We start from the raw sequence: 26,177 nt of genomic DNA on the forward strand, positions 1-26,177 counted from the left end.
TGTTCAAAAGTCTCATAGAGCTGGAGATCAGTGGTCGGTTGCGGTCATGAGCCGCGTGGAACGGTCGATCTCCTCATCCGTCACACTACAACCCTCCTTCATCTTGGAATTGCCCCCTTTTCTCTGCATCTTTCTAACCACGTTTATGAGTGATCCGCTGATAGGTCCTCAAATTAAATCCTGATGCATATAATTATTATGGTATCGTTGTATGTGGGTTTGTATGTACTTTCAAGTTCGTTTGAATATTTCCCTAAATGGTACAGTAAAAGAAAATGTGGCCTAGCAAAGAAGCTACTGCGTGTCCGGGGGCAGCCGATGGCCACGTTCTGTCTTTGTTTCGGGCATTCCTGGGCTAATACCGCCTACTCCATCCGTCCCCACAAATCGGAGGATCCATTCCCGTACCCTGCGAACCTTCTGCGGCAGATCGCCCTCGACACTGGCTGGCAGAACCTTGTCAAGCTCACCCGCATTCGTCGATGGTCGGTGCAAAAGGTCAACTTGGGTCATTCCGCCACGAAGACTCTGTCCATAGACCTGGTCCCGGAATGAGCCAAGCCCGACGGTTCGCAGAAGAACAATGTCCTGAGGCCGAAGTGTTCTAAGGACTCTGCCAAGCCCGGTTTCTTCGGCCTTGGCTGTCGTCTGATCTGGTGCTGAAGCTGGAAGCCAAAAGTTGACACCAAACCCGGCCCTTGTCTCATCACCCACCACGAGTTCAATGATATCGAGTTCTTTTTTCCATTGCCGTGTTACCACACGGTGGGGTGGGTGGACTGCAATGACCCCGACCACTAAATTGACTGACATTGTCTGTGGGACAATAGACTGCAGATGTCTCGCCGTGGGGATATCCTTCAAATCCCTTAAAGGACCATTGATTCGAAAGGGCAGTAATTGACATAACTCTTTGTTTGGTGAATCAGCGGCGATGCTGTCCAACTCCTGTGTCAGGTCTTCTTGTAACTCTGATGACGCAGATATCTCTGAGGTTTCATGAATGGCGAATGAGTGATCATAGAACTGAGACAGCCTGGTATCATCCTCATCACTTGATGTGCTGTCAGTATTGATGAGCTGATGAGATATAAGGAAGCTAGGGTCCTTGGGTCCCCAATAGAAGGATTGGTGATCTTCCACAATGTCTGGTGACAGAGGCCGAAGAACCCTCCATTTTATAGAGTCCTGGCCCAGATATGGCTGGTGTTCGGTGCTGGAGGTTTCTGTATCATGGAATGGGGGAACAGGAGCGTCGAAAAGCTCATCATGATCCCAGTCCAAACTGCTAGGTAGCGGGGCGCCCACTAGGAAAATAAATCTGGGGGCCATATTGATCAGGGGAGCTTCGGCCTCCCGTCATTCCTTCCCAGGCTTGAGGCTCAACTTCACTGATGCAGCAGATTCCAGTAATTCCCATGCGTTCTAATTGCTGTTATCCCTGGGAGTTCTCACAGATGCTCTTTCAAGGTTAGAAGAAGAAATTTGGGGGAGCTTTCAGTGGAAATTGGTTTGACCCCTAGGTAACATAACTTTTTTTTCCAGTGTGGTGGGAGTTATAGGGAGTTTCACAATCCGAGTCCGGTCCGGTTCGGACTCCGAACCATGGGATGCGAAGTCGAAGCCTTGGATTATATCATCATTTGGGCAGCGGTGATAATTCAAGATTTTAAATTAGAGGAACATATTTGAAGCTGCAAAATCTCTCTTCGAGACATTCAATAGCATTTCACCTAGGCCAATTGGATCTCATTTTAGTATGTATAACCAAAATTGCTGGCAGTTGAGGCTCATAAATGACAATATTATCATATTATTATGTACCAGAGACCAAAGGATGCACTGTGGAGATTTTTAAAGCAGCCTTGATTCCCCGTGATTATTTCTCGGGTATATTTAAGCCACTGGGTAGTATCAGTTCTTTGTCAAATATGCTATAATCAAAGTTGAGCTGTAAGCCCTGCCATCGAGCGTTCCCCTCTTCAATATGTAGTAGCTACTACCTACAACCTTGGAATGTCAAATTGATTATAAAAATCTAGCCAGCATTTAACCTATGATAGGTAGCCACATTGAGCCGGACCAAAGAATTAAGCATTCAATTCAACCTGTTCTAGCTCAAATGTTCTCACAAAACCAGTGTTATTCGTGCAACTCATTTCCAGTCGGCAGAATATCAATGCTTTACCGGTATTTGCACATTCGAAGTCGGTGTTGCTTATTCATACACACGTGATTATACGGGAAACTTCCCGAGCCCAAGTGGCAACCGACTTTCGCCGCATCTCAGCGGAGTCCAAACCCACGTCACCGTGACCATTAACTTCTATCTATCAACGATGGCAGTTGCTGCTATTAGCCATTGAAGATATTTACCTGGCTACATAACTAAACATTCAAGGAGGACTATCTCTTTCCCTCGCGGCCGAGTGCCGCTTTAAATCGGACAACCATGGCCTTTCAAGTCACTATCCCGCGGCCGGTGAGGACCACTTACTTCTTGCGAATGACTTCATCCAAGGATATTGCTGACCGTCATTGATGCTTGATGTAGAATATCGCGGCTGTGACGACCGACCTTTGGCCATCTATGCATAACGTGCTAGCTGTTCCTTGGAAGCAGGTAGGACGAACTCCGGCAGCCGGCGCCCACGAGACCATTCAAAGAACCCCTTCTCAGGAACAGAGTTTGGTGGTAGGAATTCATCAAAAACGAAGGCTTTTATTTGGTACTAATTCGATCGAGAAGACACATGAACGTCTTTCATTGCCGGAGTTCTTAAACTCCGTGTCCTTGAGCGAACTGAAGACGGACATGATCAATCAGCCCTCCCGGCGCGGATTGCTTCCGCTCTTCAGTGGAGGTATGTGACTATCTTCATCAATTCATTTCTAAATCTGTACTGATAGATGGCCGAATAGGCAATCCCCTCTGGAACTCAACTACCCCGGCCCGTGGTCTTGCTTCCCCCTCAGCTCGATCCTTTTCAACCTTGACACCCTTCCGCCTTCACACCCTTCGCCGGGCTCCTAAGATCAATGGACTTTCTACTCTTCAACAGCAACGATTCTTGTTCGGAGGCTCTTCGCAGACTATCCTCGCCCAGAAGGAGAAAACTGCCAACAACAACCCGAACAGCGCAAACGCCCAGAATGCATTCTACCAGGCCCTCTTACGTGCGAACATGTCGGCGATTGTCGTGGAGCGGTATCGGACTGCTCAATTTGCGAGTAACGCGACAACCGATGCGATATACAACAAGGCACTTGAGCGGGTCAGTGGTGACCCGGCTCTTGCTGGACAGAACCAAAACCTCTCTTCCGAGCAGCTTCAGGCCGTTGGTCAAGCAGTCGCTGCGCGGAGCGGTGGCGGTCAGATCGGCATTGCAAACAGAGGCACCGGTGCTAAGGAAGCCCCTCTCTACGTTGTGGTTGACGAGTCCATGGGCAGCGCAGTGTTTCGCTGGGTCAAGTTTTTCTTGTTCTTCGGATTCTTCACCTATGTCTCTCTGGTCCTGATCACCATCTTGATCGAAACCACCGGTGTATTGAAAAACATCCGGGGCTCGCAGAACAATGAAGCGCAACCTTCGCAGCAGACCGTTCGGTTCAGCGATGTCCATGGTTGTGACGAAGCCAAGGATGAGCTCCAGGAGCTTGTGGAGTTCCTGCTTAATCCTGATCGGTTCTCCTCTCTGGGTGGTAAGCTTCCCAAGGGTGTTCTTCTGGTTGGTCCTCCTGGTACCGGTAAAACTCTGCTCGCCCGTGCGGTAGCTGGTGAAGCTGGTGTCCCGTTCTTCTACATGTCCGGCTCCGAGTTTGACGAGGTCTATGTGGGTGTTGGTGCCAAGCGTGTCCGTGATCTCTTCAACCAAGCCCGTGGTAAATCTCCGGCAATCATCTTCATTGACGAGCTGGACGCGATTGGTGCCAAGAGAAACGAACGCGATGCTGCCTATGTCAAGCAAACCCTGAACCAATTGCTTACCGAACTCGATGGTTTCTCCCAGACAAGTGGTGTTATCATCATCGGTGCTACCAACTACCCTCAGCTGCTGGACAAGGCGCTGACTCGCCCTGGTCGTTTCGACCGCAAGGTGGTGGTTGGTCTGCCCGATGTTCGTGGACGTATGGATATCTTGCGACACCACATGAAGGGCGTTCAGATCAGCACCGATGTCGATACTGCTGTGATTGCCCGTGGTACTCCTGGTTTCTCTGGTGCTGACCTTGAGAACCTGGTCAACCAGGCTGCCATCCATGCCAGCCGTGACCGTAAGACCAAGGTCGGTCCTTTGGACTTTGACTGGGCCAAGGACAAAATCATGATGGGTGCTGAGGCCCGGAGCCGTATCATCCAAGACAAGGACAAGCTTCTCACAGCCTACCACGAGGCTGGTCACGCTCTAGTTGCCTACTTCTCGTCCTCTGCTACCCCGCTCTACAAAATTACGATTGTTCCTCGCGGCATGGCCTTGGGTATCACTCATTTCCTGCCAGAGATGGATACCGTCTCGCGAAATTATACCGAGTATTTGTCTGACATTGCCGTTGCCATGGGTGGTAAGGCTGCTGAAGAGTTGATCTTCGGCGCGGATAACGTTACCAGTGGTATCTCTGCCGTAAGTTTTTATTCACCATTTCACTGCACAAAATTCCCTACGTTTCACTAACGCTTCCTCAGGACATCCAACAAGCAACCGAAACAGCATTTACACTGATTACCCGATTTGGATACTCCAAGAAACTGGGCAATGTTGATCTGTCAACGAACTACGACAGCCTCTCATCCGAGACAAAGCAAGAGATCGAAAGCGAAGTGCGCCGCCTCGTCGAAGAAGCCCGAGCCCGTGCCGAAAAGATCCTCACCGATAAGCGGAAGGAACTCGAATTGCTGACCAGGGCTCTAATCGAGTACGAGACGCTCACCAAGGAAGAAATGGAGAAAGTACTCCGAGGAGAGAAGCTTGATAAGCTGAGTATCATGCCCAGTGCACCAATCAAGCTGCCGGATGCTTTACAGACGGCCAGTCTGAACCCTTCAACTGCGGCCGGTGGTCCTCCCACCGCGACGGAGTGAACGATATGACTTGATTTCATCGATCCCACATCTCCTTGTTCCCCTTGTCTTTCATCATGTATTTCATATTTCATTGTTAAGCTCTATCTTCCCAATCGTGCATTCCCGGAATGTTCGGGCGTTTGTACTGAAAATACCATTTCCTTTACCTCTTCAAACACCCTTCTCTGGCTTTGTCACCTTCAGACAATCTGTATTGGACCGCTTCTGTACTTGTATATAACCTTTCGAACGTCTTATGTCTTTTTGTATCTTCCAATGTCTCAAAACAAATTGCGAAGCGAAACGCAATTTCGAACTGTTGTTTTCTGCACAACTTGAAGCCCACTAGGCTCTAGACCTCGATCGATTCAGTAAAAAGCTAAGCTAAACCAATTCATGATAATGTAGTTGAAAAAGAAATCCCAATGGGCATTGTAGATGCGCCTCGTTCAAATCTTGATTACCTTGGGCTCGGACCGCTATCTCCACATAGACCAAACTCGGACCCCCTGACGTCATATCATTATCAGGAACGTGATTCCCCAACCGTGCCTGGTTCGTCTTGCGTTGTTGACGTTATCATCCACGAAATGGGGAACGAGTGGGTCCAGTGTGTAGATTTATGGGAACCGTATCATTGTGATGTTAGGGTCTTGCTTGGTCTTGGGCTTTCCTTGGATATAGCGGGGTGCCAAGGCATTCAGGTATTGCAGTGTATACTAGTATGTCATCAGGCATCAACCATAACATATCTAATTCTAACCTAATTGGGAGCTGGAGTTGACCAGTGAGATGTTTGGAATTTTTAATTTTTTGTTTTTATATTGGTTTCGGATAATTCCTGGTATATACAAAATCGCAACAGTCGACTCTGATCGACTCGACGCTCAACCGCCAAGGTAAGCAGATAGAAATGGAAGCCAGCTCTGCCCGTAATGTAGCCGGGAAATATGAAGAAAATGCGAACCGGAAAGAAAAAGATAAAAGAAACACAACCATCGTCAAGGTCATGAAGGCGGCATGGCGTGCGGGCACACCTATTAGAACAGGGCTATCTAACTTGAGCAGGAACCTCTAAATTTATAATGGAATGTCCGTATGTATTCCAGTGCGCCCTGGAAAGAGGACGCTCCGGGAATCGGAGGGAGACAAGGGCAGAGGGTTGGTGATAGTGATGGTATTGTGTGGCCGTCTCTCCCTCTTTCTCCCCAGCGTGCATGAATGGGTATAGTGGTGTGCTGCATGACCCCGTATGAAGAGAATATTCCCGGCCGGGTCCCGATGAAAAAAATGAGGCGGACCGACTCGCAGTCAAGCCTCAGAAATGAAAGAATCGTAAAAATGGTGAAGAATGGCAGTTTATTCGTCGTCGTCAGACTCCTCCTTGCCTGCCATCCAGCCTCGGGACATTTCCACGGCCTTGGACCACTGTTTGTACATTTTGGCACTGGCCTTGGGGGTAATTTGGGGTTCGAAGGTGGCGCGGTTGGCGCGGTTCATGTGTTTGAGGTCGGAAAAGTCCTTCCATACATCGATGGCGAAGGCGGCAGCGATGGCTGCACCGAGGGCGGTGGTTTCGTGCATTGCGGGTCGCTCAACAGGGATTTGGATGATATCGGCTTGAGTCTAGGGAAAGAGAAAGTTTAGTATCTGAGATATCTGAAGTATTTCGGGACATGGGAAAGAATTCTTACCTGCATGCAAATGTCGGAATTACTCATACCACCATCCACAGCCAATTCGGTCAGCTTCTTGCCACTGTCCATCTCCATGGCGTCCAGAATGGCCTTTGTTTGGAAGCATGCAGCCTCCATAGTTGCGCGAGCAATGTGTCCTCGCTGTGTGTGGTGTGTGATACCCCCTGTTGACCATCGTTAGTGGAGCCTCAAGTCGTTCGGACTGGAAGCACATACAAATAGTTCCCTTGGCGTCATCAATCCAGTAAGGTGCAAAGAGACCACTGAAGGCAGTGACGAACACGCAACCTCCGCTATCCGGGACGGTTGCAGCAAGATCACTGACCTTGCGAGAGTCGCGGAAGAAGCCCATATTATTCATGAGGAATGACACACCGCTGCCAGCTACCGCGACACTACCTTCCAATGCATAGACAGCCTTGCGATCCCGGCCCAATTGGAAACCGACCGTGCCAAGTAGACCATGTTTCGATATAACGGGCTTTTCGCCCACATTATATAGTAGGAAGCATCCGGTACCGTAGGTATTCTTGGCAGAACCGGGGGTGAAGGCACAATGACCGACCAACGCGGCGGCTTGGTCGCCCAGACAACTGGTGATCGGGACACCTTCGAGAGGACCCTCGCAGATCTCTCCGAAGCCCTCACGGTCGGCCGATGGGAAAATTTCCGGGAGGCGGATCTTCTTGGGATCGATATCGAAAAAGTTCAAAAGCCGATCGTCGTATTGGAGGGTCTCGAGGTTCATGAACATGGTACGCGAAGCATTGGTGACATCAGTGACCAGACGCTTGTTTTGGGGACCTCCGTTAAGGTTGTAGATAAGCCAGCTGTCGACGGTACCGAAGGCAGCACGGCCCTCGTCGTAAGCGGAGCGGACGTCGGGTAGGTTGTCGAGCATCCATCGCAAGGTGACCGATGAGGGGTATGTGGAGAGGGGTAGACCGCAAATGTTCACCAGTTCATCGGCACCGGGCTTCGCCTTGAGCTCTCTGACCAAATTCATGGTGCGGGTATCGGTCCAAGTAATAGCATTGTGCAAGGGCTCGCCGGTCTCCCAGTCCCACACTAGGGCGGTTTCTCGTTGACTGGTGATTCCTACCGCTTCGATATCCGATCTGGAGTGACCCAAGGCAAGGAATGACTTCATTGCCTCTTCGATACAAATAAAAACCGACTCAACCAATTCGTAGGGGTCTTGTTCGTGCCATCTGGAGGGGCAAATACGTTAATGGGGATTTGCCGAGGTGGGGGAAGTCAAGAACACCAAAACCTACCCTGGATGTTCGTGGAGTTGACGGAACTCCGTTTGGTATTTGGCGATGGGAACACCTGTGCAATCAAAGATAATGAAACGGGTGCTGGTGGTACCCTGGTCGATAGTGCCGATAAAACGCTCCTTTAGGTCCTCCCCATGTCGGTCCACCTCTTCATCTTGCAAGAGTGCCCGGTCACCATCATCTGTTTGGTGAGGTCTCACTGGGAGGTCAAAGTCATCATCATGGGCGGGTTCTGAATCACCGTCGATGCTGTCGTTATCGAGATCAAATGGGTTCCGCATCTTGGTATGGGTATTGGGGATATGTGTGGCGGAAAGTATAGAGGAAATGGCAGAAAAAGTGAATGTGGAGGGAGAAACCAAGTTACGCCTAAGAGAATTCTACAGTGGCAATTGTGGACAAGTCGGGGTCAAGTAGGGAAGCTCCTAGTAAAAAGTGGAGCCTTGACGTACGAGGGGGCAAAGAAAAGGGAACTTTTGAATATGAAAAGCGACTGGCAAGTCTTTTTATCCAGGCAAGTGGGACCAGGGAAGGGAGTGGGGGAAAGGAGGGGTGTGGACACTTACTATGCTTCTCCAAATCCGGTTCACGGAGTTTTTTGGGATTTTTTTTTTTTCTTGATCAGAAGACCTCGTCACCTCCCCCACTCTGGGGCTATGTACATTATAGATGTTATAGATGGAGTCATATAGCGGAGTTTTGGATCTATATACTAGACCAAACCCCCCTTATATACTACATATACAGTATAGAAAGAACTTCCTTTCCCTCATCTTTTATCTTTATGGCTTCTATAATTAAGAATTAACATACTCAAGATTGAATCTGAATTTACCCTGATCAATTGAGCCCCGTAGATCGGCCACATGACACTCCATTTTTTTCTTTTTTTCGCTCTGCGGGTTCTAGACCCCCCTTTTTTTTACTATCCACTGCCATAGTTCTTTCCTTGTGGCTTAACAATTTACATGCTGTGCCCCGTTTCCTGGCCCTCCTATTCATGGATTAATGCCGGAAGATTATCATAGATGGGAACACCACATTCCTGGAGAATCCACTAGTCGCAGCCAAGAACAATCAGCCATTCTCCCCTGCCGTACCCCTGGATGAACCGGTGTCCACTTTCTTACTCCAATATCTTTCCCTGTCCTCGATAGGAAGATCACATCAGGTATGGGAAAAGCCAAGACTTCACTTTTACATTCCTTCCATCAGGGCAACCCCAAAACCCTAAAGGAAAAAAACATTTCCCCACCACCAACGGTGATGACGTCTTCAGATCCATGAAAAGAACGGGTTTTAGGGCCCGGGAGAACAGGGTTAGAATTGTCCGATTGTTGGCTGAGATGCCAGCCTATGAGAGCTCGGCAGAACGCGGGGGTACTGTAGAGGGGAAGAACCGAGAAAAAAAAGCGAAACTTTTAGCACTTAAGTTAGTGATCACTATGGAAGAACTAAGGGCATGGCGGACGAGGATCACGCCCGTGTCCTGCCAGGGACGGGGACGTGCACAAGTTAGCAGATCACGCGAGCCACAAAAAATCACTAAATCACTAAATTGATTTTATTTTTGGTCAAGACGATCCTACGGGAATCTGGCGTTCCCGCATCTTTTCTATCGCAACCGGGGTTGTATTCCAGCCACGATGCAGCTCGGCTCGCCATACCTTCCTATTCTTGTGGAGGTCCACCCAACCATGGTTGGATTGACCTTTAAACGCTTGGACGAATTAGTATAGCAATCAAGCCCCTATATATTATGAAGTAATTATAGATATAAACCTGCTAGTTGGTGATATTGATACCTAGTCTAGATATTGTCTTGTGACTTGGGAATGGTTCAATCAATGCATGCCCAGATGTACAATGCGCACGGTACTATCTAAGCAGGGTTGCCAAAGCACTGCAGAATGAAAGATACAAGATGGCCAGATTTGCAGCCTACCTACAGGTACAGATCCGGGCCACCTGCTTTCAGGGAACCTCGGCCTAGCCCAATCATTGAGCCCGGACGCGGCAACCCGGTTTTCTATGTCGCCGAACGGCCCTGATCGCCCTTCCAGCTGACCCTCGGGGCTTAATTCTTGCTTTAATTTTTAAGTCAACCCCTCTATTACTAATGTTGGATTGACTGTGGAATCTTTGGACACTTCCAAATATACCTCTACCTGATTTTACTACTGTTTTATTTATGATAAGAGACTAGGTAAATGGTATAGGAGTTATACTAGAAACATTATATAATTGTTCTAGGCGTGCGAATGGCGCGGCGAGAAGCCTCGACCTAGATAGTACTTAATTCAAATATTCAATAATCACGCCCAGACGCTGATCCCTGGATTCGGTTTAGCCCCACGTGGGTGAACTGTCTGGACTGGAGTCGCTTCGCCGTTCACATGAGCATTTATGCGGCTGCTAGCGCGGGTCTAAGAAATATAATTTCAAGGTTCTCTCCCTTTGATGGATCTTCCTTTTGTGAATTGGGTTCGTTGAAACAAAAGAAATCCGATAAAGCTTTCGGCCCTAGTGCGTTCTGCGTATATTCTACAGGAAATCACGGGGAATGCAAACATCAAGAGTGAAACGCGGGGGGAAGACTACTTCCCCGTTTCCCCCGCTGACAAAACAAAGAAAAGTTACAAGGTGAGTCTGTTGGCTTCCAAAAGTCAACAAATTTACTCCTCCTCCTCGATGGCAGCCTTGCGGCGGGCCTCAGCCTCCTCCTTCTCCTTCTTCTGCAAGAACATCAGGGCGTTGATCTTGTCGGTGATGGTGTGCTCAGAGGTCAGGGTCTCAGCGATCTGCTCACGGCCAATCAGAGTGGCAACAATGCTGGCACCGACGACGAAGGTCAGCACGAAGCGGTACATGCCGTACCAGTGAGGAGCACGGCCGGTGGCAGCGGCACGGGCATCATTGTAGTACAGGAAGGTGAAGGCAAGGAACTGGCTGATCAGAGCGTACTCGAAGGGGAGCAGCAGAGTGGGCCAGGCCACAGCGGGGGCGATGACACCGGCAGCGTAGCGCTTGTAGCCAAACTTGCCGCCGTAGTTAGCCCACTCAAGACCCCAGTGAATGGCACCCAGGAAGGAGAGGATCTAGATGTCGGTGAGTGATTAGCGGGAGCCCGTGTTTTGATAGTATATCGAGCCCGAGACTGAGTCTACTTACAACGGCACCGTAGGCGACCTGGACGGGCTCCAGCATGTGGAGCATCAGCTCAGCGCTCTGGCCGGAGAAAACCAGACCCTCACCATCAACAGCAGCACGGTTGATCTCGGAAGAGAGAGCAACGGTCTGCAGAGAGGTGGCCAGGTAGGGAATCACACCAGCCATACCCAGGTAGAGAGCCTCCTTGGGGACATCAGCCAAGCTGAAGGTGTCCTTGATGACTTTCTACAGATCAAAATGGCCGATTAGTCTCGCTTCCAAAGATATGTATCTATGACGATAGTCAATTGATTGGGACCAAATACGTACAGCCTCGGACTTCATGCCCGCCAACATGTCGATGTCGTCGCCATCCTAAGAAAAAAAAAACAATTAGCCATTGCGTACCCCGCATATCACGTAAAGCCTAATCACTCATCATACCTTAGAGGAGGAGGAGGCGTAGCGGACCAGGGCAGAGGTAACGGGCTTGTGAGCAGCCAGAGCGAAGCTGGGCTTGGTGGTCTGGCGGATGGCGCGGGCGGAGGAGGTCAGCTGAGCCTTGAAGATGTTGTTGCCCAGAGCTGAGCGAGCGACCGAAGCATTGGGGCTCGAGATGGCCCGGAGCGTAGAGCGGGCAGCGACGTTGCGGAAGAGCATGGCGGGGGATATACAGCTTTTCGTGTGCAGTCGGGTTAGCAGTTTGCGCGGGAAGGAAAAGCCTCGGGTAGGGTGACAGCGTCAGGATAACATACCCAATTGGCCTTTAAAGTAGCTGGAGAGGAGAGTGGGGAGTAAAGATGAGGGTTATCACCCGGAGAGGAACTCAAAAGCAAGGTCGGAGAGGCCGTGGATTTCCGGATTGGGAGCAAATAAGAATATCCAGAAATGAAGTGACCGAGTGGTGAGGTGTATTCATCCGGGAGACCATAGGGACCTAAACCGCAGAAGCTAACATCTATGCCTGAGGCAGAGATACAGGAAAACCCGGGGATGCGTGGGGTCATGTGACTTTATATTGTTTATAAATTTATGAGGTCTCCCATGATAGCAATATTAGAAATTAGTAATTACTTCTGTTCACAGTGCATGGTCAAACCTGTGCCCTGTTTAGCCCTTTGCATTATCTTTTATCTAAATACAGCTTCAAATGAGTCACTATAAAGATACTGCTAGACTTGCAAATTTTCTACGCGGGGTTCTCAGAGATGGGGGCCAAGAGCCACACTTGGAGGTCTGATAAAATCCAATTTCACTATCATTGAACTCAATGCATCAAACCAAACAATGGCAGCAATTATCCCATCCGAGATTCTACCTTTTGCCCTTCATCAACACAAAAAACCCAAGACAGTTTCAACCTCCTCCAGGGCTGCCAGGTCGATATGCGAAAACATATCAGTTAACCTATCTATATCTATTACTTATGCACACCGTAGACCTTTTGCTGTACCCGATTTTTCTTAGTCCACTTTTCTTTCACCTTTCCTTACCGTTAAATTCGTTATCTACAAGTTTAGGAGCAATACGGGAGGAGTGAAGGCAGTAGATAGGGTAGGAGACTGCCCATGTGTGGGAGACTGGGTAGGGAAATGAGATGGTAGAGAATATAGGAGTCATAGGCTCTCGTGCGTTTCGCGCGGGAAGCCTCTCTACAGTAAATGGCGTAACCTTGGCTTCCTTGAAAAGGTGCCAAGTGGTTGCAGCACGGGACTGATGTCATTCTGCCTGAGGTAAACATGTGTACTCTCCAGTACAATACAAGAAATATATTACATCCATTTAGATAAGGCAGAATAATAGTCACTTGATAAAGTTCAGATAATTGCTTAAACGTATATAGATAGATACATTAACATATTGATTATGATTTTTATCTTTTCATTATGACATAGATATGATGGTCCAAGTATGGGGGGAACTTGGCAATGGAACAAATTCCTGGGCGGAGAAGCTGCGAATTGTACCGCGTTTTACCAGGCCCTTTCTTACCGTCGCCATTTACATTATTAGAAGACCTGTTGGATCCACGCAATCTGGGCAATTGGCTTGGCTTTGGATACCCAACTCTCCTGATCAGTTGCGATACCGTCGGTCGCTTCTATCTCACCTTACTTATCCCCTCCTTTTCTTCCCCTAACCCATCCCCGCTACCGTGATTACCCTAGCACCCACTCGGAGCTCTGGCTGTTCCACCTCGGTATCGCGTGCTGCCGACTTACCCTTAGATGGCCTGCATCTCATGGGCATCTATGAAGTTGGCTTTTTCTGAGCCGGTGAGAGACGATGTACACCCACATGTTCGCAACCCCGAGAACCAGCACTGACACTGCTTTTTAGATCTAGGTCGACTGTCATTGAACACACGACCCACCTTGTGCCAGCGACCGAGCGGCCATATAGCCCCAACCATACCCGGGCTTGCTTAGCGACCATAACTCGCAACTATGTTGGAGGGTCTGGTTGCCAACTTGCTCAACCGCTTCCTCGGCATCTACGTCAAGAACTTCGATGCGACGCAGCTCAACATTGGAATCTGGTCCGGCGATGTCAAACTACGCAATCTCGAGCTGCGCCGCGAAGCACTCGACCAGCTCCATCTACCTTTGAACGTTGTCGAAGGCCACTTGGGACAACTCACACTATCCATTCCCTGGTCAAATCTTAGGGGCAAACCGGTCAAGGTCGATATCGAAGATGTCTTTCTACTGGCGGCGCCCCAGGAGGATGCGGACTACGATGCGACGGAGGAAGATAAACGGGCGCATACCTTGAAGATGGAACGGATTGAAAGCGCTGAGATTCTCCGCGAGCGTAACGCAGAAGGCATGAGCCAGGAGGAACAGCGCCGAAACCAGAGTTTCACTCAAAGCATGGTAACAGCTGTGGTGGACAACCTGCAAGTCTCGATTAAGAATGTGCACATCCGATACGAAGATTCTATCTCCTCTCCAGGCCATCCGTTCGCCGTAGGATTAACGCTTAAAGAACTCAGTGCCGTGAGCACCGACGCAGACTGGAACCCGACTTTTATCCAATCCACCTCCGATACTACACACAAGCTTGCGGTCCTCGGTGCCCTGTCCGTATACTGGAATACAGATGCGACGCTTCTAGGAACTGGCCGCGGCTCTGATATCGGCGCAGAGGCCCAGGGAATTGACCATGCCGACCTAATGGACAAGATGCGTGACACCATTGACAATGGTGAAGGTAATCAGTTCATGCTTCGACCTGTCAGTGGGCGAGCAGGCCTTGAGATGGACAAATCAGGCAAATATGACCGTCCTGCTATGAAAGCGCGTTTGCTCTTCGACGAACTTGGTTTTGTTTTGGATGATAACCAGTACCGTGATGCCCTGATGTTGGTGGATCTCTTCCATTACTTTATCCGTCACCAGGAACACAAGCGATTCCAGCCTAAATGCTCCGTCAAGGAGGATCCTAAGGCCTGGATGAGGTTCGCTGGACAGGCAGTACTCAGCAAGATCCACGACCGCAATCGACGATGGACCTGGGACTACATCAGGGAGCGCCGAGATGATCGCATTGCATACATCAAGCTCTTCAAGAAAAGAAAGCGGGAAGAAGCATTTTCGCCCGAAGAGACTGCAGAGCTAGATGCTTTGGAAAGGAAACTCAGCTACGAAGATATCAGATTCTGGCGATCACTCGCTCGGAATCAACTGCGCAAGGAGAATGTTGGGGTCAAAAAGCCTGCTCAACATCAGTCATGGGGCGAATGGTTCTGGGGCGCCAAGAAGGAAGAATCAGAAGAACCAGCTATGACCGATGAGCAACGGCAAGAGCTATATAGTGCCATTGACTGGGATGAAAAGAAGGCACTCGCAGAGAGCGTTGACGTACCCCGTGAATGGGTCAAGCTTCAGGTCAATTGGAGCCTGCGAGCCGGTAGCTTTACCCTCAAACAGGATCCTCATGGCGCGGCGAACGAAGTCATGAAGCTAGTGTTCGACAACTTCCGTGCGAAGGCTCTCCAACGCCCTGATTCATATCTTCTGGATCTTGATCTCGGTGGCTTGAAAATGTATGATGGTACCACCCCGGGTACCCTTTACCCCCAAATTGTCAAGGTCAAAGACTCCCTTCCTGAGCCCACAAAAGAACTGCCTAGCTCAGAGGACGATGACCTCGCTTCAGAGGCTAGTGCAGATGATGCTGTGGACGAAGACAGCCTGTTCCATCTGCAACTGGAGAAGAATCCACTAGAAAGCGACGCGGACTCGGCTGTCAAGGTCAAGCTGAAGAGTATTGAAGTCATATACAATCCCAGATTCTTGGTTGAAATTGTTAAATTCTTCCAACCCCCTGAGCGACACATGGAGTCGATTGGTGCACTTTTGGACACTGCGGGAGCGACTGTCGAAGGCTTGCGGCAGCAAACTCGAGCAGGCTTGGAGTTTGCTTTGCAAGAGCATAAGAAGGTTGACGCCCAATTTGATGTGCACGCACCTTTGATTATCGTACCTGAGAGTATCACACAAGAGAGCTCCCTTTGTCTGATTCTTGATGCTGGTCATGCTAGTGTGAACAGTGAGTTGGTTGACAGACAGGCGATGAGAGATCTGCAGTCCAAGCAAAAACGCCAGTACGAAGAGGAAGATTACAAACAGCTAGAGCACTTGCTATATGATCGTTTCCTGATCAAGTTGGACTCTACTCAACTTCTGATTGGTCCTGGAGTGGAAGCAACCAAAGCTCAACTCACTTCTGATGTCGAGTCCAAGAACTTCCATATCATTGATCGGATCAATGTGGATTTCGTTCTGGAAATGTGCATCGTTCCGAAGGTGACGCAACTTACTCGGACACGTATATCAGGAAATCTGCCCGAATTGCATGCGTCCATGTCAGACACCAAATACAAGGGATTGATGAAGTTGATTGACATTGCAATTCCTCAATTTGACAACGGCAAGCCTGATTCTGATCCGGCCGCAGCGAAAGCCATTGAAGAAAAAGCCATTGCAACCAGAGCTCGATCTGCCTCTTTCCAGCCTCCGGCCCTGATAGATCTTCCCGTTGTGGATGATGATGAAGCCGAGTCGGAGAAAGACCACGCGAGGAAAAGCATCGACTCGATAAACAATATCCACCGCCGAGACTTTGAATTTAAATTTAACGTTGGTCGCTTACGTGGATCTCTCTTCCGCTCTGATTCCCAAGACCCCCTGAAGGATCAACTGCTAGTTGAACTGGTCGCCGAGGGCTTTGAGCTCGACTTCTATATGCGCCCTTACGACATGGTCGCTGAGGTCGTTCTTAAGTCTCTGAGCGTGGATGATTACATCGAGGATAACCCACTTCCTGAGTTCAAGAGAATCATATCCTCGAAGGGCTTCAACGCAGATGAAGACAAAGATCTTTTCCATTTGAAAATGGTAAGGGTGAAGCCCGAGTCTCCAGAGTTTGAATCCACTTATGAGGGTGTTGCGATGAATCTCGACATCTCGGTGTCGACCATCAATCTAGTGGTGACAAGGAAGACATTACTCACATTGTTGGATTTCATCCTTCTTACTTTCACAAGCCCACAGCAGCCAGTCGACCAAAATTCTCAAACAGACAATCTGGCCATACATGAGACAGCCGATGTTACTCAAGCGCCCCAGCAAGCTGGCAAGCTTCGCATCAAATCCAATCTCAAGAGTATAGCTCTCATCCTCAACAACGACGGCATTCGATTGGCAACTTTGAGTCTCAACACTGCTGATGTTGGAATATTCCTTGTTGGCTCCTCTATGATTATTCAGTCTCGAATTGGCAGCTTGACTTTGGTTGACGATGTCAACTTGGGTGCATCCGAGGAGTCAGATGTTAGGCGTCTCCTCACAATTGAAGGAGATAATTTCGCCGATTTCAAGTATGAGACATTTGACCCGGAGAGCGAGACTTACCCTGGTTACGACTCGGAGGTCTACTTGCGTTCCGGTTCAATCAAGATCAATTTCCTGGAAGAACCATACCGAAAGATCATCAACTTCCTAGTTAAGTTTGGCAAGATGCAGGCAATTTTCAATGCAGCTCGCCAAGCTGCCGCGAACCAAGCAAATCAGTTACAGGAGAACGCTTCGCGAATGCGGCTTGATATTGTGGTCAAAACTCCCATCTTGGTGTTCCCCAGAGTAATGGCGGATGATAGACCCAGAGATACGGTCACTGCACATCTTGGTGAGATCTATGTCAAGAACGAATTCGTTCCTATGGATGAGGGCAAAGATAGCCCGGCTGTTAATGTGATATCTACTGGTGTGCGCAACATTCGCTTGACCTCCAAGTTCCACTTCGAAGACGGCACCGAAGAAGAGCTTGAGATGATCCAGAAAGTAAACCTTGACTTCAGCATCTGCTATCTGGAGCACCAGGCCAATAACGCACGCCCAGACATGGAGGTCGAAGGTTCTCTGTCTCCTATCAATCTTAGAATTTCCCAGAGTCAGCTCAAGTTTTTGCTGGCTCTTTCAAAATCCATTCCAGGTGCCTTTGCAACGGATTCTGAACAACAAGAGCTTGAAGCTTTGGAATCTCTTCCTTCATCGGTTACCGAGCCCACAACCACATCCAAAGCTGCCCAAGCAGAGGAGCAGAAAGCAGTGGCTGCTGATGATACAACGAGCAAAGAGACATGGGTTCGACTTGATATGATTTTCAAAGTGGATAGTGTTGGGCTGGAGCTTATCCTAGCCAACGACAACCAACCTGCTGGCCTTCTGGAGGACTCAAGCTTATCGAAATTCTCTCTCAACGACACCAGAGTCAAGCTGCGCATGTTGACCGATGGTTCGTTGGAGTCGGAGCTTCTCATCCACTCGTTTTCCATCCGTGATAGCCGTCGACAGGACTCGAACAAGTTCAGAAACATCATGTCCTTGATCAACAATGATGTCCAGCAGCAATTCATGGCCAGCGTGTCTATGTCGCCTGGACCAGATAAGCATCTTATCGCGATGTTGACTATAGACAGTCCACGTATCATGTTTGCTTTGGACTATCTATCTGCTTTGCAGTCATTTAGCAATTCGGCATTTGCTTCTGACAGTCCTGTGGAGGCCATTGAAGAGGAAGGTGACTCACCTGAAGACTCAGAGTTGGGATCTGATGCTGCAACCTCGGATAAGGAATCCACCGGAGTTTCCGCTGAGGAAACTAGCGCTGGATCTACAACTGTTTCGTTCCGTGTCAATTTAGTCGATGCCCAGGTTATCATGGTGGCCAACCCTGCCATCCCTCATTCCGAAGCTATTGTCATCGGGACTAAAGAAGTTCTTATCTCTCGTCAAAACGTATCGACATTGCAAGTTCAAAAGCTCGGCATGTTCTTGTGTCGTATGGACAAATTCGAAACCAGTCGACTGCGGATTCTTGACGATTTCACGGTTGAATTGTCTATTGATAGCCGACCTCAAGACCGTGGATCTCCACTTACTTCCATTGAAGTTCACTGTGAACCTTTGGTTCTCCGTTTGTCTCTCCGTGACATTCTGATGGCAATCCAGATTGTTAATAAAGCGGCTGAGATGCGAGCTCAGAATGCACAGCAGCTCGAGGCGGGTGAGCCAAAGAAGATTACTGATACGAAGAGCACGAGAGCCCGCTCTAGCAGTAAAGTATCTACAACTTTGGCCCACAGGAGCCGTCGACGGGCCAGTCACGGAACTGAGACACTCGACAAGACTGCAGAAATTGAAAGCTCGGCTGTCCTCAAGCGCGAGGAGCTATCAGCCAAAATTGATGGTGTCCGCGTCATCTTAATCGGTGACTTGCATGACTTGCCTTTGCTAGATTGGAGTGTTAAGAAATTCAACGTTGATGTGCGCGACTGGTCGTCTACCCTGAGTGTCGATACGAACTTTGATACCTTCGTCAACGTCTTCAACTTTTCCAAGTCGGCATGGGAGCCGTTGATCGAGCCTTGGCAGCTTGGATTCCACATGGCGAAGGAAACGAACCCAGATGTCTTTTCGATTGACGCTTACTCTCACAAGAACATGGAACTCACGCTGACGTCGGCTACGATTGCACTTGCCTCAAAGTCTTTCCAGTTCCTCTCCACAGACGAAGATGTCCTTTCCAAGCCCAGAGGTGCGGATGCCCCTTACAGAATCCGCAACTATACCGGCTTCGATTTGCATGTGTGGGCCGATGTCAGCTCCGGAGAAGATGGCCCGGCTGCGAAATTGACCGACGGAGAGGAATATCCTTGGCGATTTGAAGAATCCACGGCCATTCGTGAGACTCTTTCACCCGACGGCCAGGGCGGAATCGTTGGCATTAAATTGGAGGGAAGTGGGTTTGACAGCATCAATCGCATTCCCGTTGTGCGAGAAGGAGAGGTTTTGTACAGCCTGAAGCCGAAGCGAGACAATGTTCTCCACCGACTTCTCGTAGAGGTCAAACTCGGCGCTGATAACGTCAAATACATCACTTTCCGTTCGCCTCTCCTCGTGGAGAACAACACTCAAATTCCTGTGGAACTGGGAGTTTTCAGTCCCGACGATGGCCACCTTCTCAAGATCGAGAAGATTTTGCCTGGCGATGCGCGACCAGCACCGGTCGGCTCAGCATATCTTCATCCGATTGTCGTTCGTCCGGACCAGGGCTTTGGCTATGACTGGTCTACCGAACGGCTGTTCTGGAAAGATCTCATCCGCCGCCCGACACGCACCATGCAATGCGTTAGTGAAAATGGAGGCCAAGCACCTCCCTTCTATTTCCAAGTCAATGCAACCTTTGACAGCAAAGATTCGCTTACAAGCTCTTATCCTTACATGAGGATCCGAATTTTCGCACCAGTGGAGATCCAGAACCTGCTGCCTTACGACTTTAAGTACCGCATCTACGATAAGAATACAAAGAAGGACTGGACGAACTTTTTGAGAAAGGGCGGTGTCAGCCCGGTTCATGTGGTGGAGTTATCTCATCTTCTCCTGCTTAGCATTGACCTTGAAGATACGGTTTTCCGACAGAGCGAGTTTGCCATAGTCAACGGAAATTCTCAGGATTATCGCAGAGAGCACAGCCTGTCTTTGAAGGACGAAAATGGTCTTCAATTGAAATTAAAGCTCCATTACTTCAACATCCCCAACAGTGGTGGTGCGTTCAAGGTCTCGGTTTACAGCCCATACCTTCTTTTGAACAAGACTGGTCTTCCTATGGACATTCAAAGCAAAGGCTTCCTCCAATCTGCACGCAATGCTGCCGGTCAAGGTCTCAGAGTTGACCCGAGAGGTGGTGGCCGGGCGCTGCCTTATATGTATTCTTACGGATCCGACGACCAGAAAAACCGATCTATCCTGAAGGTCGGCGAGTCTACGTGGAGCAAGCCGCAGAGTTTCGAGGCTCTTGGCAGCACATTCGAGGTCATTTTCCCTGACCGAGAAGGTAGATCTGAATTCCATTCTGGAGTTTCTGTGATCGAGGGCGAAGGCAAATACAAGATGACCAAGGTGGTTACTATTGCCCCCAGATTCATTCTGAAGAGCAAACTCACTGAAGACATAATGGTGCGTGAACCTGGTTCGTCTAATGTCCTCGAGCTCAAGAGTGGAGAATTGGTTCCACTCCACTTCCTCCGCCAGGTCCAAGAAAAGCAGCTCTGTCTGTGCTTCCCCGGCGTGAACAACCAATGGTCTTCTCCGTTCAACATTGCAGACGTCGGAACCGTTCACGTCAAGTTGGCCAAATCGGCAAATCAGCGCCAGAGTTTGATCAAGGTCGATGTCATCCTCGAAGGGGCAACTATTTTCCTGCACCTTAGCTTCGAGACTCGTAACTGGCCATTCTCGATGCGAAATGAAAGTGACATTGGGTTTATTTTCCACCAGGCTGTAAGTTTGCATACCCAGCCCCATTGTTTCTTGATACTAATGTGGCTTTTAGAACCCGAACGTGGATGATGATGAGGAATACGACTCAAGTGGATGGCGGCCTATCCGCTACCGTCTTCCGCCACGAAGCATCATGCCTTACGCGTGGGATTATCCAGCAACCAAGAACAAATCTCTTGTCTTGTCTTGTCAGGGTAAGGAGCGACATATCAAGCTTGCTGAGATCGGTAACTTGATCCCGATGCGCATCCCGTCATCCAATCCTGGCGAGTACCAGAGAATCGTCGACATCAATATTGTAGCTGATGGACCAACTCAAACTCTTGTCCTTTCGAACTTCAAGCCTTCCAAGAGCATTTACAAACAACAGAAGGGCCAGACCTCGCAGGCCAATATGAGTGCTGGATTTGAAGTAAAGGAGATGAACTCGGACGTGAACTTTAAGGCCCAGCTCCGCCTAGGTGGCATCGGAATTTCTCTCATCAACCAGAACTTGAAGGAACTTCTCTACCTCACCTTCCGTGAGATCGAAGTCAAGTTTCGGGAGTCGGCACTATACCAGACCTTGAACACCACCATCAAGTGGATTCAGATCGATAACCAATTGTATGGTGGAATTTTCCCGATTCTTCTTTACCCCAGTGTGGTCCCTAAAACTGGGAAAGAGATGGAGGCTCATCCGATCTTCCATGCGATGGTGACAAGAGTCAAGGATGACTCTTATGGTGTTCTTTACGTGAAGTATGCCACACTTCTACTACAGCAAATGACACTTGAATTGGATGAGGACTTTGTCTTTGCTATGCTAGACTTTGCCAAGATTCCCGGGGCGTCCTGGACTGAGGAGCAAGAAGGCAAGCTATGTGATGCAGACCTGTTTATACCAGAGCCGCAACAGAATGAAGCAGGCCAGGATGTGTACTTCGAGCTTCTTCATTTGCAACCCATGCAATTGGATATTTCCTTCATGCGGACAGAGCGTGTCAATGCGGAGGATGGCGCCATGCAACCTTCTAACCCTCTGATGTTCATTGTCAACGTTATGACCATGTCAATGGGTAATGTCAATGACGCACCTATCCGGTTGAACGCCTTAATGTTGGAGAATGCCCGTGTCTCTTTTGGAAGACTTGTCAACAATGTCCGCGCACACTACACTCAGGAGTTCGTACGCCAAGTGCATATTATTCTCGGATCTGCCGATTTCCTGGGCAATCCCGTTGGCTTGTTCAATACTGTCAGCTCGGGCGTGGCAGATATCTTCTATGAGCCGTACCAGGGTATGGTCATGACCGAAAATCCCCAAGAACTGGGAGTTGGAATCGCGAAGGGTGCTGCCAGTTTTGTGAAGAAATCAGTTTTCGGTTTCTCAGACAGTATGGCCAAATTCACTGGAAGTTTATCCAAGGGTCTTGCTGCCGCCACCCTCGATAAGGAGTTCCAAGATACGCGCCGTATGGCCAAGTCCCGTAACCGACCAAAGCACGCCCTTTACGGAATCACAGCCGGAGGAAATGCATTTGCGGAAAGTTTGGCTAGTGGAATTGGCGGCCTAGCCCGCCACCCATTGCAAGGTGCCGAGAAGGACGGAGTGGCAGGATTCTTCAAGGGAGTTGGAAAGGGCGTTCTGGGCCTTGCCACCAAACCTGCTATCGGAGTCTTCGATCTTGCTTCCAATCTCGCCGAGGGCGTCCGGAATACCACTACTGTCTTCGACGCCGATGGTCTTGACCGTGTTCGACTCACACGATTCATTGGTACAGACGGCATTGTCCGGCCATACACTCAGCGGGAAGCCCTTGGTCAGTTCTGGCTCAAAACCGCCAGTGACGGCAAATACTTCAACGAGGATTATATCGCACACTTGGAACTTCCTGGCCGAGATATGCTGGTTATGTTGACTTACTCCCGTATTATGCTCGTTCGCACGAAGAAACTCTACACTGAGTGGGACATTCGTCTCACAGACATCCAAACCATCTCAAAGGAGCGGACTGGTATGAGTATCACGCTTAAGGGAGGTGCCAATGGGCCCTTCATCCCTGTTCAGGATGAGAGTTCTCGGAACTGGCTGTACAAGCAAATTGCCATTGGTAAGTCAAAGATTCGTTGAGCCCTCTTCAAGTCTAAGAATGACGCTAACCCAATTTTCCAGCGGTTAACGCCTTCAATGAGAAGTATAATGTCCGAGGATAAACGTCCCTCGTGACCTTTTGTAATGATGGATGAAACATGCACTGCATTTACGGGAGGAACAAAAGTGGCTTCAAAATGCCCTCAAGTGCTGGCTTGCCATTTTTGGTTTCTCTTTTCATTGGAACGATTGATTGATTTTTCCTCGTTTCGGTTTCAAGTACATATTTTTACGCATTCGCTTTCTTTATTTCACTAGTAATAGACTTCATTAAGCACAGCTGATCAAGGGCTTAAAGAGAATTGTAATCCGTAAATCCTTCCTGCAAAACCTGATAACATTCCAAGAATACTCGTGCCTAGCCCTTCGTACAAAAACGACACAGAGTCGTGTACGACGTGGGACGCGCTACCTAGGTGTTAAATCTCATCTACCTTGAAAAGGCGATTTATTCTATTGGAACATGTAAGTGTTACTCTGATAAAGGTCTTAGTTGAGGCCGTCTGTTTGGCTTCTGGTATTAAAGTTGGATTTGGTTTAAGCCGGCCTAATATACAGCAATGTGACATAAATTGAATAGGTCAATCCATAAGAAATATGCGAGTTGAAAGGTCTTGATTGATTAGTATGATGAAAAGTGAAGGAAGGTGTTCTTGATTTAAGTGGGAACAGCTTGGTCTGATCCAATTATTCGGTCAGTGTTCTTGACGGTGTGTAAGAACATTGATGGGAAACAAGGTCGGCCATAGCGAGCTTCGATCGACTACAATAAAGATTAGTGATCATCACCCGCAAGTGCAACTTATAAACATACCTTTTTCCCACCTTCATTCTCTGCAGTCCGGTACCCAAGCCATCGCCTGTACAAGTCCTCTCCCGTATGCGTCGTAAACATGTACGAAAGCCGATACATGATGTGGTCATATAGATGATCCCAGTTCCAAATACTGTCTGGTCCTCCATTCATATTCTCCGGTGGTCCCCGATTATAGATTCTTGCTAGCTCATGTGGCGTCCACTGGCCATCTGCATAGATCGGGTGTGGAACATGCACGGCCTTGAGGCCGTGGAAGAGTGCCCATGACGCGCCTGTCATTTCTGACGCAAGACCCAGGCCACGTGTAGCTTGTGCATGGTGAATCATGTCAAGGAGACGGCGGGAGTACCGGCCCATGGTGATGACTGCTGCTCGGCGGGGCGTCTCGAGGCCATATTTGAAGTTCCATATTTTATCAGGGAAGGTCCATCGTGTGTCTTTTGGGTTGAAGATAGGGAGGAAGGTGATATGATCGGCTTCTTCACCGACGCCCCAGGAGTAGGTGTCATTCAACGGACTCTCCACTGGTGGTTCGGGGCCGAGAGGTCGAATTCCTGTACCGTATATGGGGCCCCAGACTGTGGCTTCCGGCCTAACGGAGAGGCTTGCATCGACCATTTGGGTGAAGTTCTTCCAGGGGCCGTGAGCGCCGGGAGTATAGAAGTAGGCGTTTCTTTCCCATAAGAACTTACGAGGCTGCTGCCTTGCGAATGCAGCCGATTTCTCGAGGAATTGGTAAATATGTCCCGTGTGGCGGCCGTCCATCTCGAGTTGCCAGTAGTACTCAAAGTTGGGGTACAGCTGTGAGAATATCTGCAATGCTTGATGATGCTGTAACTTTGGACTGAGAGAAAATCAGCCGTGGTAAAAGATCAGTTGAACGAAAGAGAGAGAGATATCTTACCTATGCTCATTAATCTTGGGGTACCACGCCTCCAACAACTTATTGTTGAAGAACAAAGCCATATTCCGGAACTCCACTGGGATAGATCTACGCAGATCTTCTATTGTTTTTCGGTCCGAGAATATCGGGAGATCGTCGTCCTTGACATGAACCAATAGAAATACTTCATACTCGCCACCAGAGTGCAAAGAAAGCTCCATGATCAATGCACGAAGGTATTCGCGGTGATTGGTCGTCCAGACCATATTGTCCCATGCTCGGATGAGAACAGCAGACCGAGGTTGATGCCGTTTCGTTCTCGAGGAGTCAGCGATCATCTCCACATCACCGACCTTCTTTGGGGGCTCCCTCAACTCAAAAGAGAGAGGCCGTTGGCTTGTATCGTTCGTCGAGCAATCATGCAAGTACCGATCTGCATTTCTTTTAAAGCAAAGAGTTTGCAGATTGTACCAGTCCAACTCGAACCAATTCACTGGAGGCGGCCTAGAGAAACCGGGAATCTCATCATTATTCTCTTCATCATAGCCATAGGCACCAAAACGAGAGTATCGGTCCGTGCAGACATCTCCGTCCAGATCCATTGCCTCGTGCGAGCCAAAGCTGGATTGCGGAAATTCGGCTTGGTTTCCTTTGTACACCATGATCATATCCTCCAGTCGAGTACGATCAAGGTCACGACCACGCGGCCCCAAGCAAGCTCGGAAGTGGCCATGATGAGTGTTTCGCCACTTCCTGCTGTTGTATGGAGGGTAGGGGTCATAGATCGAGGGGACGGGGTGGGGAGCGTCGGGAAGCAGAGACGCCGAACTAGTTAGAGTCAAAGTTCCACCGAGGTAGAATTGCTCGTTTCTGTAACCATCGTAGATCTGTGTGAGCCATGAGAAGATTCCACTTTGAAGCACAAATCAGAATGTGACGAACCTCAAGTCATGAACGCTGCCCATCTCGTCTACACCTCTCCCTTCTCCATCTGGACTGGTTGGAAGGTATCGATAGCCTCCAGATTCCTTGTATTGGCCTGGTCGAAGAACAGAAGAACTGTTCGAAGAACCAAACCATCGTAAAAGGGATATTTTGGGGCAGGCAGCGAGATGTGAGTAAGTCTCAATAACTGTAACCACCAAGACCAGCCAACCAATCCAATGTACCCACTTCCTCTTTCGTACAAGACGTTGGTTTCGGGTCTTAAATGCAATTGGACCCTGGCTGGGCATCTTCAAGAACGTCGGCCATGATTCTTCACCTAAAGAACGATAAACACGATCATGCAAGGACATTGTCCTGG

At 49.1% G+C, this 26,177-nt stretch overlaps 6 protein-coding genes across 6 annotated transcripts; 2 read left to right on the plus strand and 4 right to left on the minus strand.

Moving 5' to 3' along the window:
* Positions 1–294: 294 nt before the first annotated feature.
* N7520_001308 (uncharacterized protein) lies at positions 295–1,332 on the minus strand (the record flags this gene model as incomplete). The annotated part of the gene is made up of 1 exon (XM_057135243.1): positions 295–1,332. The coding sequence occupies one exon, from the start codon at positions 1,330–1,332 to the stop codon at positions 295–297; it is 1,038 nt and encodes a 345-aa protein (XP_057001179.1).
* Positions 1,333–2,452: 1,120 nt separating this feature from the next.
* Positions 2,453–5,080, plus strand: N7520_001309 (i-AAA protease YME1; the record flags this gene model as incomplete). The annotated part of the gene is made up of 4 exons (XM_057135244.1): positions 2,453–2,482; positions 2,555–2,864; positions 2,911–4,622; positions 4,685–5,080. The coding sequence occupies 4 exons, from the start codon at positions 2,453–2,455 to the stop codon at positions 5,078–5,080; spliced, it is 2,448 nt and encodes an 815-aa protein (XP_057001180.1).
* A 1,341-nt stretch (positions 5,081–6,421) lies between these two features.
* Positions 6,422–8,320, minus strand: N7520_001310 (glycerol kinase; the record flags this gene model as incomplete). Its single annotated transcript, XM_057135245.1, has 4 exons — positions 6,422–6,688; positions 6,757–6,923; positions 6,976–7,970; positions 8,037–8,320. The coding sequence occupies 4 exons, from the start codon at positions 8,318–8,320 to the stop codon at positions 6,422–6,424; spliced, it is 1,713 nt and encodes a 570-aa protein (XP_057001181.1).
* Positions 8,321–10,714: 2,394 nt separating this feature from the next.
* N7520_001311 (DUF3429 domain-containing protein) lies at positions 10,715–11,849 on the minus strand (the record flags this gene model as incomplete). The annotated part of the gene is made up of 4 exons (XM_057135246.1): positions 10,715–11,137; positions 11,211–11,435; positions 11,520–11,564; positions 11,634–11,849. 4 exons carry the CDS (start codon positions 11,847–11,849, stop codon positions 10,715–10,717), a joined length of 909 nt encoding a protein of 302 aa, XP_057001182.1.
* Positions 11,850–13,636: 1,787 nt separating this feature from the next.
* Positions 13,637–23,233, plus strand: N7520_001312 (membrane morphogenesis protein VPS13; the record flags this gene model as incomplete). Its single annotated transcript, XM_057135247.1, has 3 exons — positions 13,637–21,037; positions 21,090–23,130; positions 23,193–23,233. 3 exons carry the CDS (start codon positions 13,637–13,639, stop codon positions 23,231–23,233), a joined length of 9,483 nt encoding a protein of 3,160 aa, XP_057001183.1.
* Positions 23,234–23,829: 596 nt separating this feature from the next.
* On the minus strand, positions 23,830–26,169 carry N7520_001313 (DUF3405 domain-containing protein; the record flags this gene model as incomplete). Its single annotated transcript, XM_057135248.1, has 4 exons — positions 23,830–23,934; positions 23,986–24,832; positions 24,893–25,783; positions 25,814–26,169. 4 exons carry the CDS (start codon positions 26,167–26,169, stop codon positions 23,830–23,832), a joined length of 2,199 nt encoding a protein of 732 aa, XP_057001184.1.
* Between the last annotated feature and the right edge of the window lie 8 nt (positions 26,170–26,177).

The sequence above is a fragment of the Penicillium odoratum genome, assembly GCF_028828045.1.
Source record: "Penicillium odoratum strain IBT 22623 chromosome Unknown utg000001l_segment0_segment0, whole genome shotgun sequence".
Lineage (NCBI taxonomy): Eukaryota > Fungi > Ascomycota > Eurotiomycetes > Eurotiales > Aspergillaceae > Penicillium > Penicillium odoratum.